Genomic DNA, 20,541 nt, shown 5'->3' with positions numbered 1-20,541 from the left:
AAAACTCAACAAAAACGTGACAAAAACTCAACAAAAATGTGACAAAAACGTGACAAAAACTCAACAAAAATGTGACAAAAATGTGACAAAAATGTGACAAAAACTCAACAAAAATGTGACAAAAATGTGACAAAAACTCAACAAAAATGTGACAAAAATGTGACAAAAACTCAACAAAAATGTGACAAAAACTCATCAAAAATGTGACAAAAATTCAACCAAAAAGTAACAAAAACTCAACAAAAATGTGACAAAAACTCAACAAAAATGTGACAAAAACTCAACAAAAATGTGACAAAAACGTGACAAAAACTCAACAAAAATGTGACAAAAATGTGACAAAAATGTGACAAAAACTCAACAAAAATGTGACAAAAACTCAACCAAAAAGTAACAAATACTCAACAAAAATGTGACAAAAATGTGACAAAAACTCAACAAAAATGTGACAAAAACTCAACAAAAACGTGACAAAAACTCAACAAAAATGTGACAAAAATGTGACAAAAACTCAACAAAAATGTGACAAAACTCATCAAAAATGTGACAAAAATGTGACAAAAATTCAACCAAAAAGTAACAAAAACTCAACAAAAATGTGACAAAAACTCAACAAAAACGTGACAAAAACTCAACAAAATGTGACAAAAACGTGACAAAAACTCAACAAAAATGTGACAAAAATGTGACAAAAATGTGACAAAAACTCAACAAAAATGTGACAAAAATGTGACAAAAATGTGACAAAAACTCAACAAAAATGTGACAAAAATGTGACAAAAACTCAACAAAAAAATTACAAAAACTCAACAAAAATGTGACAAAAATTCAACCAAAAAGTAACAAAAACTCAACAAAAATGTGACAAAAACTCAACAAAAATGTGACAAAAACGTGACAAAAACTCAACAAAAATGTGACAAAAATGTGACAAAAACTCAACAAAAATGTGACAAAAACTCATCAAAAATGTGACAAAAATGTGACAAAAATTCAACCAAAAAGTAACAAAAACTCAACAAAAATGTGACAAAAACTCAACAAAAATGTGACAAAAACTCAACAAAAATGTGACAAAAACGTGACAAAAACTCAACAAAAAAGTAACAAAAACTCAACAAAAATGTGACAAAAATGTGACAAAAACTCAACAAAAATGTGACAAAAACTCAACAAAAATGTGACAAAAATGTGACAAAAATGTGACAAAAACTCAACAAAAATGTGACAAAAACTCAACCAAAAAGTAACAAATACTCAACAAAAATGTGACAAAAATGTGACAAAAACTCAACAAAAATGTGACAAAAACTCAACAAAAACGTGACAAAAACTCAACAAAAATGTGACAAAAATGTGACAAAAACTCAACAAAAATGTGACAAAACTCAACAAAAATGTGACAAAAATGTGACAAAAACTCAACAAAAATGTGACAAAACTCATCAAAAATGTGACAAAAATGTGACAAAAATTCAACAAAAAAATTACAAAAACTCAACAAAAATGTGACAAAAATTCAACCAAAAAGTAACAAAAACTCAACAAAAATGTGACAAAAACTCAACAAAAATGTGACAAAAACGTGACAAAAACTCAACAAAAATGTGACAAAAATGTGACAAAAACTCAACAAAAATGTGACAAAAACTCATCAAAAATGTGACAAAAATGTGACAAAAATTCAACCAAAAAGTAACAAAAACTCAACAAAAATGTGACAAAAACTCAACAAAAATGTGACAAAAATGTGACAAAAATGTGACAAAAACTCAACAAAAATGTGACAAAAATGTGACAAAAACTCAACAAAAAAATTACAAAAACTCAACAAAAATGTGACAAAAATTCAACCAAAAAGTAACAAAAACTCAACAAAAATGTGACAAAAACTCAACAAAAATGTGACAAAAACGTGACAAAAACTCAACAAAAATGTGACAAAAATGTGACAAAAACTCAACAAAAATGTGACAAAAACTCATCAAAAATGTGACAAAAATGTGACAAAAATTCAACCAAAAAGTAACAAAAACTCAACAAAAATGTGACAAAAACTCAACAAAAATGTGACAAAAACTCAACAAAAATGTGACAAAAACGTGACAAAAACTCAACAAAAAAGTAACAAAAACTCAACAAAAATGTGACAAAAATGTGACAAAAACTCAACAAAAATGTGACAAAAACTCAACAAAAATGTGACAAAAATGTGACAAAAATGTGACAAAAACTCAACAAAAATGTGACAAAAACTCAACCAAAAAGTAACAAATACTCAACAAAAATGTGACAAAAATGTGACAAAAACTCAACAAAAATGTGACAAAAACTCAACAAAAACGTGACAAAAACTCAACAAAAATGTGACAAAAATGTGACAAAAACTCAACAAAAATGTGACAAAACTCAACAAAAATGTGACAAAAATGTGACAAAAACTCAACAAAAATGTGACAAAACTCATCAAAAATGTGACAAAAATGTGACAAAAATTCAACAAAAAAATTACAAAAACTCAACAAAAATGTGACAAAAATTCAACCAAAAAGTAACAAAAACTCAACAAAAATGTGACAAAAACTCAACAAAAATGTGACAAAAACGTGACAAAAACTCAACAAAAATGTGACAAAAATGTGACAAAAACTCAACAAAAATGTGACAAAAACTCATCAAAAATGTGACAAAAATGTGACAAAAATTCAACCAAAAAGTAACAAAAACTCAACAAAAATGTGACAAAAACTCAACAAAAATGTGACAAAAACTCAACAAAAATGTGACAAAAACGTGACAAAAACTCAACAAAAAAGTAACAAAAACTCAACAAAAATGTGACAAAAATGTGACAAAAACTCAACAAAAATGTAACAAAAACTCAACAAAAAAGTAACAAAAACTCAACAAAAATGTGACAAAAATGTGACAAAAACTCAACAAAAATGTAACAAAAACTCAACAAAAATGTGACAAAAACTCAACAAAAATGTGACAAAAACTCAACAAAAATGTGACAAAAACTCAACAAAAATGTGACAAAAATTCAACAAAAATGTGACAAAAATGTGACAAAAACTCAACAAAAATGTGACAAAAATGTGACAAAAATTCAACAAAAATGTGACAAAAACTCAACAAAAATGTGACAAAAATGTGACAAAAACTCAACAAAAAAATTACAAAAACTCAACAAAAATGTGACAAAAATTCAACCAAAAAGTAACAAAAACTCAACAAAAATGTGACAAAAATTCAACCAAAAAGTAACAAAAACTCAACAAAAATGTGACAAAAACTCAACAAAAATGTGACAAAAACGTGACAAAAACTCAACAAAAATGTGACAAAAATGTGACAAAAATGTGACAAAAACTCAACAAAAATGTGACAAAAACTCAACCAAAAAGTAACAAATACTCAACAAAAATGTGACAAAAATGTGACAAAAACTCAACAAAAATGTAACAAAAACTCAACAAAAATGTGACAAAAACTCAACAAAAATGTGACAAAAACTCAACAAAAATGTGACAAAAACTCAACAAAAATTCAACAAAAATGTGACAAAAACTCAACAAAAATGTGACAAAAACTCAACAAAAATGTGACAAAAATTCAACAAAAATGTGACAAAAATGTGACAAAAACTCAACAAAAATGTGACAAAAATGTGACAAAAACTCAACAAAAATGTGACAAAAATTCAACAAAAATGTGACAAAAACTCAACAAAAATGTGACAAAAATGTGACAAAAACTCAACAAAAAAATTACAAAAACTCAACAAAAATGTGACAAAAATTCAACCAAAAAGTAACAAAAACTCAACAAAAATGTGACAAAAATTCAACCAAAAAGTAACAAAAACTCAACAAAAATGTGACAAAAACTCAACAAAAATGTGACAAAAACGTGACAAAAACTCAACAAAAATGTGACAAAAATGTGACAAAAATGTGACAAAAACTCAACAAAAATGTGACAAAAACTCAACCAAAAAGTAACAAATACTCAACAAAAATGTGACAAAAATGTGACAAAAACTCAACAAAAATGTAACAAAAACTCAACAAAAATGTGACAAAAACTCAACAAAAATGTGACAAAAACTCAACAAAAATGTGACAAAAACTCAACAAAAATTCAACAAAAATGTGACAAAAACTCAACAAAAATGTGACAAAAATGTGACAAAAACTCAACAAAAAAATTACAAAAACTCAACAAAAATGTGACAAAAATTCAACAAAAATGTGACAAAAACTCAACAAAAATGTGACAAAAATGTGACAAAAACTCAACAAAAAAATTACAAAAACTCAACAAAAATGTGACAAAAATTCAACCAAAAAGTAACAAAAACTCAACAAAAATGTGACAAAAACTCAACAAAAATGTGACAAAAACTCAACAAAAATGTGACAAAAACGTGACAAAAACTCAACAAAAATGTGACAAAAATGTGACAAAAACTCAACAAAAATGTGACAAAACTCATCAAAAATGTGACAAAAATGTGACAAAAATTCAACCAAAAAGTAACAAAAACTCAACAAAAATGTGACAAAAACTCAACAAAAACGTGACAAAAACTCAACAAAAATGTGACAAAAACGTGACAAAAACTCAACAAAAATGTGACAAAAATGTGACAAAAACTCAACAAAAATGTGACAAAAACTCAACCAAAAAGTAACAAATACTCAACAAAAATGTGACAAAAACTCAACAAAAATGTGACAAAAACTCATCAAAAATGTGACAAAAACTCAACAAAAATGTGACAAAAATGCAACAAAAATGTGACAAAAACAAAAAAAACAAAAAAAACAAAAGGTGACACAACACAGCAACAGCGCGAGGAAAAAGGTCAGTTTTGTGGGTCTTAGCTTTCAAATGAGGTGTTACACAGCCAAAAGAGGACAGAATGCATTTGGTTTAGGCGGGTGGTAAGAGGTTAAAATATGTATTTGTGGAAGTGCACAATTACGCTCATTTGGGCCAGGCTGGTCAGAGTCCAGGGCTGTTTTTCAGTCCCAGTCGCCCTTGCAATGAGGGTTTGGAAAGGCCAGACCAGACCGAACTCAGCCAAGAGTGCGAGTTACAAACATGTTACGCGTAATTGGAGAGTTTATTCATTCCCACATCTAGTTGACCTGTTTTATTCTAGGCACTACTTTGTTATTTCCCTTCAGGCTTTGCCCATCTTCTCACACTTAACCCCTTAACCGAGTACATTTTCTCCAGTTCAGCTTATAAGGTCACAGCCTATAGACCAGTGTAACGCCTCATTTGAAAGCTAAGACCTACAAAGCTGCATCTTTTTCCTTTTTTGTTGGGTTTTCGTCACTTTTTGTTGCTTTTTAATGATCATACTTTGCTGTGCCCGAGGCTGTCAGACCTCGGAGGCTAAGCGGTCGGTACTTGGTCGGAGGGGTCGATAGCGCAGACTGGTTGCAAGGCCGTGGGAACCCAGGGTGCTGAGGGCGCAACAGCACCCCCTGGTGGATCGACTATGCATTACAAGCAATATTAACCTCTTAACTCCCGCCTGAACTGAGAGCATTTTCTCCAGTTCAGCTTTACCCAAATCCTGTAGGCCAGTGTAATACCTCATTTGAAAGCTAAGATCTACAAAACTCATCTAAGTGGATCTTTTCCCTCACATCATCAGATTTTTTCCCATTTTTTTGAGGGGGGTATTAAACTAGTTTTTGTAATTTTTTTGTAATTTGTTTGTAATTTTTTTGTCAATTTGTTTGTAATTTTTTTGTCAATTTGTTTGTAATTTTCTTGTAATTTTTTTGTCATTTTCTTGTCATTTTTTGTCATTTTCTTGTCATTTTTTAGTCATTTTTTTTGGTCATTTTTTTGTCGTTTTTTGTCAATTTTTTGTCATTTTTTGTCCATTTTTTGTCCATTTTTTGTAATTTTTTTTTTATCATTTTCTTGTCATTTTTTTGTCAATTTTTTTGTCATTTTTTAGTCTTTTTTTTAAATCATTTTAGTCATTTTTTGGTCATTTTTTTGGTCACATTTTTTGTCATTTTTTGGTCACTTTTTGTCTTTTTTTGTCACATCTTCATCATTGTTTTCGTCTCAGTTCTGGCGCTATTTTCACCTCTTTTTTTTCCAGAAGCTTTTGGATTGGGCTAAAGCCAATCTGGAGAAAATGTGCTCGGTTCAGGTGGGAGTCAAGGGGTTAAATAAATAGGAAATAAAGCAAAGAAATAGCGTTTTGGGGGGCAATCTCGTCTCTCAGCCCCCCCTAGCCAAAATACCTCCCCTCGGCCCTGACTGGTTGCCTCGCTTCCGTCAGTCTACCCCAGGGCAGCTGTGGCGACAATAGTGGCTTACCACCGCCCAAGTATGGAGTGAATCAATAATGCAATGTAAAGCGTCTTTGAGTGTCCAGAAAAGTGTTATATAAAACTAATACATTCTTTTTTTGTGGCGTTTTTTGTTGCACTTACGCCACATATTTTTGTCACTTTACTGTCGCTCTTTTTTCCAAGAAGATTTTACATTTTTTGGGTAAAGTCAAAAAGGAGAAAATGTGCTCAGTTCAGGTAGGGGTTAAGAGGTTTTAACTCCACATAACTCAAAGACACATCTATTAAAAAGTGGCCAACAGCACCCTCTACTGTCCATCAAACAAACTGACGCGTCCACAAACCATTCAATTATCAAACTAAAATGTTCCCAGGCCTTTGCCACGTCCAACAGATGGTTGTTGTTGAGATTTAAAGCGGACAGTTAGGAAATATAAGAGCCGGCCAGAAATGATGACCGAATGGATTGTGCAAAGCTCCAGTTTTACACTGCACGTGGTGTTTCCCGCTGTCCTGACGGTTTGCTAAAAGGGGCGTGGGCAGAGGGTTTGCACTCAGGGGGTCCGAGTTTCAAAAGGGGTGCGCACAGATTCTCCACATTAAAATACATTCTGATGCTACTGAGGGTACAAACATTTTAAAATGGAGTTACAACGCATCCTTTTGCATCCCTGTAGATCCGGGCTTTACTCAGTGTGTGATGAATCTTTTAAATACTCATTAAACAGGCCACCGTTTTTCTGAGATATGTTCTTACCTGAGCTTAGACGAGTTGATACGTATCCGTCTGGTCTTTGTGCCCGTGGAAGAGCTTGGTTGCTTCTAACTTCACCCCGGAGCTATAGGAAAATAGTGGGAGAGGCCAAATGCTAACAACATCTTTGGTCGTTTTGTGTGACTGAGGGCACTCACAAAGACCAGACAGATACGCATCAACTCATCTAAGCTCAGGCAAGAACATATTTCAGTAGGGCTGGGACGATCAACTTTTGTCACAATCCGATACTTATCACGATACCCAGGGGCCGATCTGATACGTATTGCGATACAGGAAGTAATTATCAGCGGTTAGCACTCATGCTTCACAGCTAGAAAGTCCATGGTTTGATTCCCACCTGGACGGGCCTTTCTGTGTGGAGTTTGCATGTTCTCCCTGTGTCTGCGTTTGTTTCCTCTGGGTACTCCGGTTCCCCCTACCACTAATAACATGTACAATAGGCCAGGATGAATTTTGTGTGTGAGTGAATGTACAATTGTCTCATGTAAAGTGCTTTGTGGCCATGTCTGTGAAAAGCACTGTATAAATAAAGCTCTTCTTCTATGACAAGTGATATATTTACCTTAAAATGCGGAAAAACAGGTCACAGGTTCAAAGTTTAGAAACCATATGCCATTTGACATTTACCACAAAATGTAAAAGTGCTGCGTAACGGTTACTGGAAAACAGAGTATGTGATAAAAAATGCCTCCAAACACAAGTATTGAAAGTATTGCGATACTTGTTAAAGCAACGATACTTGGTATTGCAGCACAAAGTGTTGTGATCAAAGTCCGATCCGATGTTTTGTCCCATCCCTATATCTCAGTATGTGAAAACTGTGGCCTGTTCCTTTAAGACCGTGAGCTCCTAAAAGCTTAAATTACGCACCAAACGCTCAAGCTTCATTTCACAACAAATAAAATTTATTCAATTATATATTACAGATATGTACAGGTCATGTAAGTAAATATTAAAATAGACATTTTTAGAACTATCGTTCAAAAAGGCATTATGTTGAAAAAATAGGTTTTGTTGTGATCTCACATTGAAACTGTAAAAGTATGTTTTTTTCCTTTTTTTTTTTTTCCTTGAAGCCACAACAGACTTTAATGTGCGCGAGACACAGACGACATGCACCGCAAAAAACAGATCGACACGGAGTTGAAATGACTTGAATTCAGACTTTTTCTAATCTAGATTTGAGCAGATTTGACTCATTAGACCCACATATTTTATATCTGTATCAAAGTCTATGTTTTTGTGAAACATATTTTTTTAATGTCTAAATCAACGTCTAAGGCAACGTCAGGCCCGGGGGCCAAATCCAGCCCTCCAGCACAAAACCTCTGGCCCTCAAGATGACACAAATCACAAAGTACTTTAACATTTTTAAGGTTAAATGGGAGAAATACTGTCAATGCACCCAATTAGGTCATATTAAAACTCTGGCATTTGTAGAAAGTGCACTGGAACAATAAGAATAAATGACAGAAACTTGAATTATGAGATTCAAACTTAAGTCTTTAAAGTAGATTTGTTCTGGTCTTAGATCAGATAAACATCTTATCGCCAATGGAACAAGTGCTTATTCTCTTAATTCAGATTATATTGTTTAATTTCAAGTGAAAAACAAATCTTTTTCAAAGTAAAAGTTAATTTGTCTGATTTCAAAGTGGGTTTTATGCTGGTTCCATTGGCATCAGCATTTGTATCTTTATCTTAGACTCAAATCCAACATAAAGAACCTTTATTTAAGCAATTTTAAGGCCTTTATCTCATTTAAGACGGTCATTTTTCCAGTGTAAAATTGGCGGCTTCGGCTCTCGGTCTTTTTACAATGAAAAAATTGTCCCTCCATTAAGAAAACTTGATTCTACAGCTGTTTTTGTACTTTCTGGCTTGAGACTAAACAACTGTGGGACAAATAAAGCTTTTAAACTTATTTTATGTCGTAATATTCAAATTATTATAAATCAATAAACTTACTGAGAATCAGTGAAGGAAAAGGCTGATCGGGGGTGGATTACTTAAAACCACTGAAATGACATAAAACGAGCAATAAATAGAATAAAACATTTGTCCGAACGACTCAAAGGTAGATTAATCTTTCAATCCAACTCGCTTCAACTCTTGTAAATGACTCTTTCGCGGCGCGAGGAGTGAAACACGGGGGGAGAAGAAGCCGAAAAACCTTTTACGATAAAATCCACAGAAGAACGAATACGCGAAAAACGCATGCACAGCTTTCAAAACCGCCAAAAAGTTTGAAAAACGTCAGCTGTGGCGCCGCATGAAGAGAAAGAGCTGAAAAAACGCTAAACGAAAACACATGCTTTAAATTTTCAACAACATTAACGAGAAGAACAGCACGGACGTAGGACACGATATAAAAAACAACTTTGGTCCGATAAAACGAGACAGAACGAGTTTACAATCAAAATATCTATCATTTTTTTACAGGTTTAAAACAATAATTACATGGCTATTTACAAATGCACAATTCGTATGTATAAAATAAGTTAAAAAATTAAGAGCACGAGTCTGTACACGACATATGAACAACATCTTGAAATATTTAGTTATGTTCAGGAGGAGCAGCACTTCCTTGTTCCTCGTCCGGGACGCCGAGAGGGGTCGGTCTCTTCGTCGTCCCGCTTCTGTCGACCGGACCCTGGACTCGGGATCGTGGACTCGGGTCTTTTCGGGGACTCAAAGTCTTAAGTGCCGGGCTGTAAGTGCTTCGTATTTGCTCAGTATCTCCAATGCACAGAGTCTCGCACTGAAAGGAAAAGAGAAGACGTTGAAGTGAGAAGTTGCAAAAATGTCTTAATAGAGAAGGTTTCATGGTGATTCAATTTCCACAAAAACGTCAGATGGAACCTTATGATTCTAAATGGATTTTGATTAACTTTTAACAGTAGATGGACTTGAGATGTGTGTGAATCTCTTAATCCCCCAACTGAACCGAGCGCATTTTCTCCAGTTTGGCTTTACCCAAATGTAAAAGCTTCTTGAAAAAAAATGACCAAAATAGTGATGAAAATGAGGATGAAAACGCAACCAAAAAGGGTCAAAAAAGCAACAGAAACATTGAGTGCCGCGCTGTTTTGGGGATTTAGCTGCAGAGTGCCAGCAATCCAGACGTTTTCCATGATATTTGTAGCACCACATTGTATTCTTTGTTATAGACATGGACACAGGCTGTGGTTCGCTTGAAAGATGAGACTCTAAACTCTCTGTAGGTGAAAACAGTTTAATTCCACGTGCCTCGGTTCCTGAGAAATCCTAAGGTTCCTCAGGCTAGTTTTGATCAAAATCCTAGATTTTTTTCTAGATTCTGAGATAATTAGTGTTTTATGAAACATTCTCCTTTCAGATTAACTCCTCTCTCCACCTCACTGGACGGACACTAACGTTATGTGAAGAGGCAAATACCTAAATATATTAGTTTCAAGTCAATTTTCAAGGACAACATTGACACGTTTTGAAACACTGCGTTGCCGCAGATTTATCGGATTGAAGACTTTAACAGGATGTTTCTCAGTCGTCCTTGGACCAATTTTGACCATTTAAAAATTCAGAGAAACGTTGAAATCTCAACTGTTTCGATCTGTCCATGAGAAGCCGCTCTGGCTTGTCAAACGCACTCCAGAGAGCGAGAGAGAAATGTCGACTTTACAGCTGTTCACTGCACAACACCGCGCCCCCTCGGACAAAAAAAGAGGGAAAAGAAACGCAATGAAATATATAAAAATGTCCAGATCCTGACTCTTCACAAGTTTTTGATCGTCATTTATTTCACTTCTGTTCATCACAGAGCTACCAAAATCATGCATAAGGTGTAGTAGTGTGTCTAATTTCGGAATAAAAAAAAGAAAAACCCCGGTTAAGCGATTAAATAGGATTTATTTTTGAATATCTCTGCAGAGACATGTGACCATAGACTGTAAAAAAAAAATGGACGTCTTATGCTCACTCCTCCCCGTTTACCAGATTGACCACGGCCGTGGGGCAATTCATGGCGGATTTACAGACTCCCCCTCCCCAGCTCTGACGAAGCATGTTCCTAAAAAGGACATACGGGCGGGATTTTCACCGTAGACTCGGCCCTTGCGTGACGTGTAGCTCGCGCTGCTCCAATGCTAACAGTCCGAGCCTCATTAAATACGAGATTTCAAAAATTCATATTACGAAAACCAGCCTGGTTTCATATATTGTGATTAACCCAGCGTTATCTCAGGAGGAATATCTAGCCTAGTCTAGTGTTGAAACAATTGAAACCAGGCTTTAAAGTAGTTTTTAACGTGTCTAAACTCCAATGCTTTTCAATGGGGGCCTAGTGGCGATATGGAGGTACTGCAGCAACGGCGGAGCAATGGCTGCCCCCACGTTTGTGGTCAAAAAGCAGGGCAGCCAGCGGCCATTGCATGTGACCTGCACAAACCACTGAAGAATCACCACCACACGTTTCCCCGTCTTCAACATTGTGACTGGTCTTGTCCCCCCTGCTCCCCTGGTAGCCTGACGTGCAGACGGTTTCCTACCTTCAGATGGGAGTCAGGTCGAAGTCGTCGTTGACCTCCACCAGTGGGATGTAGAACTCCGGGATCTCGAAGATACTGGTGGATTTGTAGGTGGCAGGATCGAGCTCCTGCAGTTTGAGCTGCCACTCCAGGCGCTGCACAGCGTTCAGAGCCGCCGCCTCGTGCTGCTGCCTCATCAGGAGACACGTCTGAGGAGAGAGAGGAGGATGTTTTAGACTAAAGCATGTGGATAATCCTTCTGACAGTTCGAAGTGTTTATGATAAATGTTGATCATCAAACCCCCTCCCTTTAGGTGGAAATATGAAAATAAACGTGTGAAATGTTCTTACCTTGAGTTTATCGAACTTGTCGTCCACGTCTTGTAACCACGACATGAACTGCCGAGCATTGAACCGGTCTCTCACCGACGTCTTCCCATCTTCGCTCTGAATAAAAACGCTTTTCCTTAGTCTCTTCTCAATCACTAGTTTATTTGGAATAATGCTGTTTATTAAAGTTACTGACATTTGCACAAACCTGGACGTCTTGGGGCATGTTGTAAACCTCAGCGTCCAGCAGAACCGTGCAGGCGCTGAACGGGAGCGTCTGATTGGCTAAGGTCCTCGCCGCTCGATAGTGAACTCTGAGCACTTCCTGCTCATTCGAAACGATCAGCTTTTCCTGAACAAAGAGTAACACAGAAGGTTAAACAGAAGGTTAAACCGCTGTGGACAGAGTGGAAGAGAGTCATGTGGATGTTCTCCTCACCCTCTCGATGCTGTGCTGAAGCCGGAGTTTCATACGGACCACTTCCTGTTGTTTGAACATCTCTTTCAGTTGCTCCGGTAACGAGGGGGGCGGAGTTATCTGGAGATAGACAAAGCAGAGACAACACTTTGTAAGTATTGTGGTAAAGCTGGGAACGGCAAATCTATTATGATGGCGGGCTGACTTCTTTTTCAAGTCATGAGCTGGGAAGGTCAACTTTCTACAAACATCTGAACTGTACATCGTCCAATAGACCTCGAAGAAGTGCCAATATTTGGAGTATTTTGGAAGTACTAGAACGTGTTCAGATTTCTGTTTTGTGCAATCATTACTCTTAAGTCAAGCTTTTCTAAACCAGGAGTGTCCAAACTTTTTCATTCAACCGAGTGACCTTTGCTCAGGGCTTGGAACTAGGTTTATTCCGATACCGATATTGGATTTTATGCCGATACCACAGATATTCCCCAAAACTACACAACACCAAACTGTCTTTTTTGGGCTATGCATGCAGTCAATAAAACTCCTATCATCATCTTTTTTTACCCACGTAGAACCGACTTCCTTTAATAGGCACAATGCTTTAGGTTTTGGCATATTCTTACAGGCTTCATCATTGTTTGTATTAATTTGCTTTGGCATCAAACTCTGTATCAGCGACAACTATGAACCCAAGTATCGGATCAACACTACATGGAACCTTGAAGGTGCATTAAGCAACCTTTTATGTGAAAAAAAGTTTGTGCTTATTTGACCTTGTAGTGACCCCGTGGTCTCTAGGATCAATTGTTTTGTAGGTCTTCACTGCTGACGGACCCGGTCGCCAGAAAACCTTGTAGAGCATTGCAGAGATCAGTGTAATCTTAAGTAATGTCATGCTGACCACTCATACAGCCTCTGGGTCACTACAAGGTCAAATACACACAAATATCAACTCTTTTCCACATAAAAAGTTGCATAATGCACATTTAAACCCAGCTCTTTTTAGCTTTTGAGGTTCATTTTGTAAATCTGTGAAACTTGTAGTGAAAAAGTACCATCCCTATGATGTTTGCCAACTCAACAAGACGTCTGAGGGCCACACTTTGGACACCCCTGGTCTAAACCATTAAATATGATCGTATCTCTGTATGTCACATAATTTGCTGGTTTATATTTGGCCCTTTTTGGCGCCAAAACAACAAAGCTGTGCCATCCATTATTCATGTCTGTTAAATAGTTTTTACTGTGTCAAACATGGATCACGTCACAGAAATCTAATTCCTTCCAACATGGGTCAACAACCTTCCCACCTTGAAACCTTCGCTGGTTCCAAATGAATTGATCAACAAAGACTTCATTTAACATGAGCTTTAGAAAAACGTAAAGTTCAAAGGCAATACTCACGGTGGGTATGCAGAGCTTGCTGAGTGGATTCCCATCGAGGAGGTAGGACCCGTTAAACGTCACGTACTCGTCGTAATACTGCGGCGGCTGCGGGATCACGCTGCACAGCACTTTACGCTTCTCCTCGATCTTCCTCCTGATGTGTAAGAACTCGTAGTACGGGTTGGCCCTCTCCGTCTGGTAAGGCTCGATCTCCTCCAGCTTCACCGAGTCCACCATGGCCGCTAAAGACTGCTGCCCCGTCTCCTTGTCCTGTTGGTTGCTCAGCGGTTGGGTCAAGGACATTTTGGGCATTTTTCGCTTCCTCGGGTGGGGGACGTTCATGTCGATCTCCTCGTCTGAAGTTCGGGTTTTGCTTTTTGCGCCGCCGCTCGAATCTGACTCGCCGGATTGAGGGGAGGAGCTTCCGGACGTGGTGCAGCTTGTATCCGCTACGTTTTGGGCAGGTCGCTGGTCTTCCAAACTAGACTGGATTTCTGTTTTGTCCTCAGTTTGCTCCACTTCCATCGGTTCCTCAATCTCCGGTTTCATTTCTCCCAAATTCTCACAACTTTTATCTTGCTGAGCCTCGACTTCGGGCGTCTCTTGTCTTGAGTCTTCCTCTGGAATCTCCTTTTTCTCCTCGATAACTGCCGTCTCACTAATCGCAGTTTTGGATTTCTTATTGTCATTTATATCCACGTCCATGTCTTCTTGAGGGTCTGCGCAAAAGCCCGGTAGAGACTCGACTGGAGTGGAGCTGGGAACATTAGCCGTGCTTGTAGATGGCAGAGGGCTAGCACAAGCACTAGCACTTTTATCTGCGATCTCGGCTTGGCTATCTGTCAATCCGATCACAGTCAGAGTGTCCATTTGGGGGACGCTCTCCTGCAGTTTGTCAATGGACTCCGGCACTTCTGCTTTGTCCAAACTCACTGCATCAGAACTTGGACAAGGTACTGCCCCTGTTGTGGGCATTGCTTGATCCTTACAGTCCTTTTCAACAACGATTTGGACGTCCTGTACGGCAATGGATTCTGAGGAAGACTCTTTTAGGTCGGTGGTGATTTTCACATCTTTACTTTGCAACGGGCTTGATGTCTCTTTATCCAAATTGCTATCTGGCACTAAACTCAAATGCTGTTGGGGACTTTGAGTGTTTGAGCTTGAATCTCCCTCCGTTGGAGCGTCTCTAGAGCTCGTCTCCTCTACGGGTAAGCTAATTTTCGGGACATTTTCGACCGTTTTGCTTTCACTTGACGCTTCTTCATCCAAAATGGCCCTGAGACACGGAGACTCGTGCCTCACCGGCAGCGGCGTCCTGCTGCTGTCCAAAACGCCGCTGCTTGCGTCATGAATGGATGGCGATCTTGTTGCTTGGATGACTAGGGAGGATTGTAGGAAGCCTGGTTGTGAATCGGAAGCGTCTAAATTCATGTCCGAATCGTACTCCGTGTGTTTTGGCGTTAGAATAGTCGCGTGGCTCGAGTCTTCGGAGCTCGCTACAGACACCATCGACACGGATCTAGACATTAGACGATCGCTACTATCCGGTCGGGGCGATCTCGTTAAGCAGTTCTCGACAACGGACATAACTTTGGCGCCGATAGATGGTAGATTTTTCCCATCTAGCGACACTGTTCTTTGACTAGTGCCTTCTTTCAGGCCCTTGCCTTCTTGCGTGTCCGAGCTTTTGGATCTCATCAGCTCCTTGCTCAAACAAGATTCGGGTTTCGTCCTGTCCTTCAACTTGGGCTTCACCGAATCTCCCGTCGGCCTTTGCTTGAGCCTCTCTCGTTCTTTCTGCTTGATTTTTTCCATGTGCTTCCGATGCCACTGCTCGATCTCCTGGTCTTTCAAGCTGAGCATCCGTTCAAAACTCGTCTGCATCAAGTCGTCGTTCACCAGTCGTTTCTCTTTGGGTTTCGCGTCTTTCTGCGGCGCCGGAGAGGGCTTGAGTTTCGTCCTATTGTCAGCTTCGCTGTCATTGGATTTCGGTTTGCTTGGTTTGGACAGTGGGGGGCGATCTTTGTGCCTCTCCTTATCCCTGTCCTTATGCCGATCCAAATCGCGATCTCGGTCTCTCCTATCTCTATCTTTTTCTGGCGTTCGCACCACTTCTTCCTTTGATTTTGAAGATATCAACTTCCCACTTTCAGAGATGTAACTTCTTTTTTCTTCCAATAGTAACTTTAAATTCGAACTTGACGAAACAGATGACTCTTTTGGCCTGTCTTTCCTCTTCTTATCACAGTCTTTGTCCTTCGAACGCTCTGATTTGCTGTGATCGCTGCTTTTGTCTTGCAGTTTGTTTTTCCTATCCAAACTGCTTCTGTCTTTGTCTCTGTGTTCCTTGTGCTCCCCTATACTCTCCCTATCTGACCTTTTCTCCAATTTATCCTTGCTCTTTCTGCCGTCGTCATGCCTCTTAATCGATGACGTGGATTTTAATTTCTCATTTTCCTTGTAACTTTTATCCCGGTCCTTCCATCGATCTTCCGAATGCTCCGACTTGACCTTTTTGTCCTTGTCCGAATGCTTTTTCTCAACTTTTTCAGACTCTTTTGCGATCATTTTCTTTTCGGATTTTTCCCGTTTGTCCGATGCGTCCGACTGTTCTGGATCCGCAGTTACGACCCTCTCCTCAGGCTCCTCTTTCACGCTCGCGTCCTCTGAACTCCTCCCCGAACCGTGTCCATCTGCTTTGTCATCTCTCCGATCGGATTTCTTCTTGTCCCTCTCCTCTTTGGGCCGCTTGTCTTTGCTCACCGAATGCTTCCTCTCCTCCCGAAGCGAAGGCGAATCCGATATCTTCAACTCCTCCCCTTCCTTTTTGACCACGTCTTCCGTATCGTCGCTTTTGAAGAAGTTCTCCTTCCAAAACTCGCGGTCGAACTCCGTATTCCTGTGGCCTTCTTTGCGGCCTTCCTTTAGCTTATGCCGGCTTCCTTCATAGTCTCTTCTATGCTTGTCTTTTTCTTTATGCTTGAGTTTGTGCTTCTTCACCACTTTCCCGTCAGTGTCAGTTTTCCTCGTCGCCCCGTCCGAACTGTCTAAGCTGTGTCCTATGGCGGCATCTTTGTTGTACGGACTCGAATGCCCGTCGTCTCCTTCGATAGTGTCTTTTTGTTGATGCTTGCTCTTTTCTTTGTGCTTGCATCCTTTCGTACTGGACCCTTCCGTGCAGTAATCCGAGTCCGTGTAGTGGTTATACTTATTATCGTTGATTTCTTGCTTCAACGGCGTCTGCTTGTCCGTCAAACCGTGATTTAACTTCGGGGACTTTATCGACGACAAGTGGAAGAGATGGACCGAGGAGTCGTCTTTGGGGCTGAACGACATTTTGAACGAATCCTCCTCCCTGATCTTTTCCGTAGTTTCCGACACGGTTGCGAGCGACAGGACAAGCGTTTTGCTGTTCTCCTTCCCGTCCTCTTGGTTTTCCTTGTTGCGGATTTTGCTTTTCCGCTTCAGTTTGCCCAGTTTCTGATCGTCCTTTTTCGATCGAGACTCGCTGTTGTGGCTCTCGGAGTTTTGGGAGCACGTGGGCGAGTTTCTTTTCTCCGGAAGACTGTCCATTTCGTCGCTGGATGACTCCGAGCTACAGTGCACGCGGGACGATTTCTGCTTTTTGGATTTCTCGCCCTTCCCGCTCTGTTTGACGTGGTTCCGTTCCTTTTCTTCCTTCTCTCGCTGCCGTAGCTCGCGCCGCAGAATGTGCCGCTCGTTCAGGGCCTTGCTGAGGTCCTCTTCCTCCTCCTCGTCTTTGAACTCGTACTCGTCGAGTCCCGGGACGGTGGAGTTCGAGGAGGACTTGGGTTTCCCGTCGGAGTCCTTCTCGGTTTCAGAGTCCTCCATGATGTCGTCCACACTGGAAGGGTTCACGGACGGAGGGTCCTCAGAATCTGCACAGACAGAAAAGACAAAGTGTGTAAGTGCAAAGACACAGAACAAAGTAAAATAAAAAGTTGTGAATTTGTTTAGAACTAAAAAGGCCTTTTACTTTTAATGCCACAAATGCAAAAAATCTCGGCATACTTGCTTTCGTAAAATTTGTAAACATTCAATCAAACAGGAATAAGAGGAATATTCAAATTGGACTCAACGGGAAACTTTTGAGCATAAGACCGAGTAAAATTTGAGTCAAAACTCCATCCGAGTAGGGCAAGGCGATATGGACTAAAATCTCTATTACAATATAAAAAACAAATATCACAATGACGACATATTTGACGATATAATTGACAACGGAAAAATTACTTCAAAATTCCAGCCATATGCCTTTTTGGAAGAATAATGCAAAGATTTTTTTCTTCTTTTAGCGCCAAACTAATTTACGCACAAATATGATCTAATCAAGCAGTTTACAGCCTTCATTTCATTTTACTTTTTAAACACCTTCTCCTGTGTCCTACATAGTCAGTGTTTATGCTGCTCTAAATTATATTGTGTCCAACACGATATAAAAAAAATAACGATATAAAAAAATCGTGATAACGATATGCGATATGATTTGGCCCACCCCTACATCAGAGTTTGTTTTAGACCATAGTTTTTGTATTTTTCAGGAATTCATGCAGAAAAAATTGATGAGAAATTTAAATTGAATGCCAGTTTGAATCCATTTTTAATGCTTTTTTGACATTTAAAGTGGCTGGATGCAAGTTAGCCATTTTACACTCACTACTGCCACCTCAGGTCATACATGTAACTGCACCTTCTATATTAAGCTTGTGCATGACGGCAATTCGGACCCGAAGTAACACCGTTTTGAGTGACAGTGCAGGATTTTAAACATTTGGACACGGCTGGAACATGTAGGGGGAGGAAAATACATCATTTTAACAACTCCTTATAAGGCCTTCATATTGGCAAAATTAATTGAATGACTTTCAATGCCCGGCAGAAACACTGCGTATGAACTGAAGAAAAAGGAATCGGGAAAGCATTTCTCATGTTGCATGAGGACTAGGCGATATGACAGAATTGGCAGCCAAATGTTGCACCCTCTGTCTCAGTATCGTATTAATAATAGACCAATGATCTGATAGACTAAAATAACCCATAAAATAAATATCCACAATAGCCTTCACTGCATTACATTTTTCTGGTAATGAACGAATTAAATGATTTCAGGCCAAAGAGACTAAAATCTAAAATGTAAAAAGTTAAAAGTTGTTTGTAGCCACATCACACGCCCTGTATATGAAATCCTCTTGATACAGTATGATCTAAAAGTAGTGCATACCCGAGGAGCTGTCTTCGGGCTCGGACAGGGGCAGCTCTCCCTTCAGCAGCTGCTCGAGCTCCTGGGAGTCGGCCACGTCCACCGGCCGCTCCCCACGCTTGTTCAACTGGAACGCATTTCCCCCGTGACGCAGCAGCAGCTTCACGATCTGGAAAACACAAGATCGAGGAGGTTAAAATGAAATCAAAGCATTCAATAGGCCTGTAGCATTAATGAGACGGGACAGCCACAATTAATGCAGTGAATATGCAGATTTTGAGCCATATTTGGAAAAGACATATGAAAATACCACCACTCACGTCTTTGTTTTCTTTATTACTTAAAGCATTTTTGTTTAACATTGTTCAAAAGGTGATTTAAAGGTCTGGCTGCAGGATGAAGAATTCCTAAGATTTCCCAGCCTCCAGAGCTTTTGACACTGTATCAACAATTTATGGTTTGATTCTTTGTACACCGAAAAACGTAAAAACTGATACAGAAGTCAGAAATTAAAAAGTAAAATCTGCCTGTCAAATGAGGAATATCCACTGTCAGAGCTATGCATAGAAAAATCAATGGATTAAAAGTCATAATCTCTTTACATACTGATGATTTAGTCTTTAGTGTGTCGTCTGACTTACGTCCTTGTGTCCGCTGCTGGAGGCGTCGTGCAGCGGCGTGTCGTCGTCCAGCCCCTGTGTGTTGACTTCAGCTCCGGCTGCGATCAGGACTTTGGCCACGTCGTAGTACCCCAGGTTACAGGCCTCGTGAAGAGGGGTCCAACCTGGCAACACCAACAGGAAGATCAGTCTCTTGAGTCAGTAACACCTCATGACACATTTGTGTAAAGATCGTGATTTCTCGCTGCTGGTTTGGCACAAAATTTAAGAATTACAAAGTTCTGATTGAGCCTGTTATGCTAAGCCAGCTTTCATAAGTACTTTACTCCTAAAAAGGGAAAATACAGGAACAAAACTTGAAAAGTAATAAGCATCGATGGTCACAATATAGATATAGTGCTGTGAGAATGGGAGGGGAGCAGGTGACGGTGTCTTTAAACTGGACACGGCATGACTGAAAGAAAACAGTCAGTAAATGCTGTTTTAAGCGGACCTGTCATGCATATGGAGCTAAAAAACAGACTTTAAAACATTATTGTGGGTACTTCAGCTTTGATAATTTATGTGCTATAATTTGAAATTCTGTAAGAATCTGTAAGAATTAAATTGTAACAATGAAATGTAGGTGAAAGACCAGGTGAAAATCTTGACTTGGGCTTCTCCTGCTGGCAGCTCTAGGAATAATTTTCTTAAACAACTTCCAAGTTGGATACGGTGTGGGGATCGAGACACTCGATGAGTGTGTTTACAAGGGCTCGAGTTTCCCGGTTATTATCGGGAGTTTTTAAAATTCCGGTTTTGTTTTTGATCATATAAACGCAGTTTCCTGATTATAAAAACCCGAAAATAAATTCCCAGTTTTGAGAAACCCGGATTTTCTGGCTAGGATTTTCCGCCAGTAACCAGGATATAGCAGCATGTATACGCTATTTTCCGGTTTTAAGA

At 39.0% G+C, this 20,541-nt stretch overlaps 1 protein-coding gene across 4 annotated transcripts in view; it reads right to left on the bottom strand.

The window, feature by feature from the left end:
- Positions 1-9,050: 9,050 nt before the first annotated feature.
- Positions 9,051-20,541, bottom strand: part of ankrd12 (ankyrin repeat domain 12) — a 52,231-nt gene continuing 40,740 nt past the window's right edge. For 2 of the 4 annotated variants that reach the window (XM_079569659.1, XM_079569661.1), the window contains 8 exons: positions 19,618-19,760; positions 18,998-19,145; positions 13,771-17,654; positions 12,388-12,486; positions 12,145-12,300; positions 11,970-12,065; positions 11,640-11,827; positions 9,051-9,874 (listed from right to left, as the gene is read on the bottom strand). In XM_079569659.1, the coding sequence (XP_079425785.1) occupies positions 11,642-11,827; positions 11,970-12,065; positions 12,145-12,300; positions 12,388-12,486; positions 13,771-17,654; positions 18,998-19,145; positions 19,618-19,760 (4,712 nt within the window). In that variant the 3' untranslated portion in view covers positions 9,051-9,874; positions 11,640-11,641. The remainder of the gene's footprint in view (positions 9,875-11,639; positions 11,828-11,969; positions 12,066-12,144; positions 12,301-12,387; positions 12,487-13,770; positions 17,655-18,997; positions 19,146-19,617; positions 19,761-20,541) is intronic. The other 2 variants (XM_079569660.1, XM_079569662.1) reach the window with 1 other exon arrangement.

The sequence above is a fragment of the Gobius niger genome (assembly GCF_951799975.1).
Source record: "Gobius niger genome assembly, chromosome: 13".
Classification (NCBI taxonomy): Eukaryota; Metazoa; Chordata; class Actinopteri; order Gobiiformes; family Gobiidae; genus Gobius; species Gobius niger.
The sequence above is the reverse complement of the archived record's forward strand: the minus strand, read 5'-3'. Positions and strand labels throughout refer to the sequence as shown.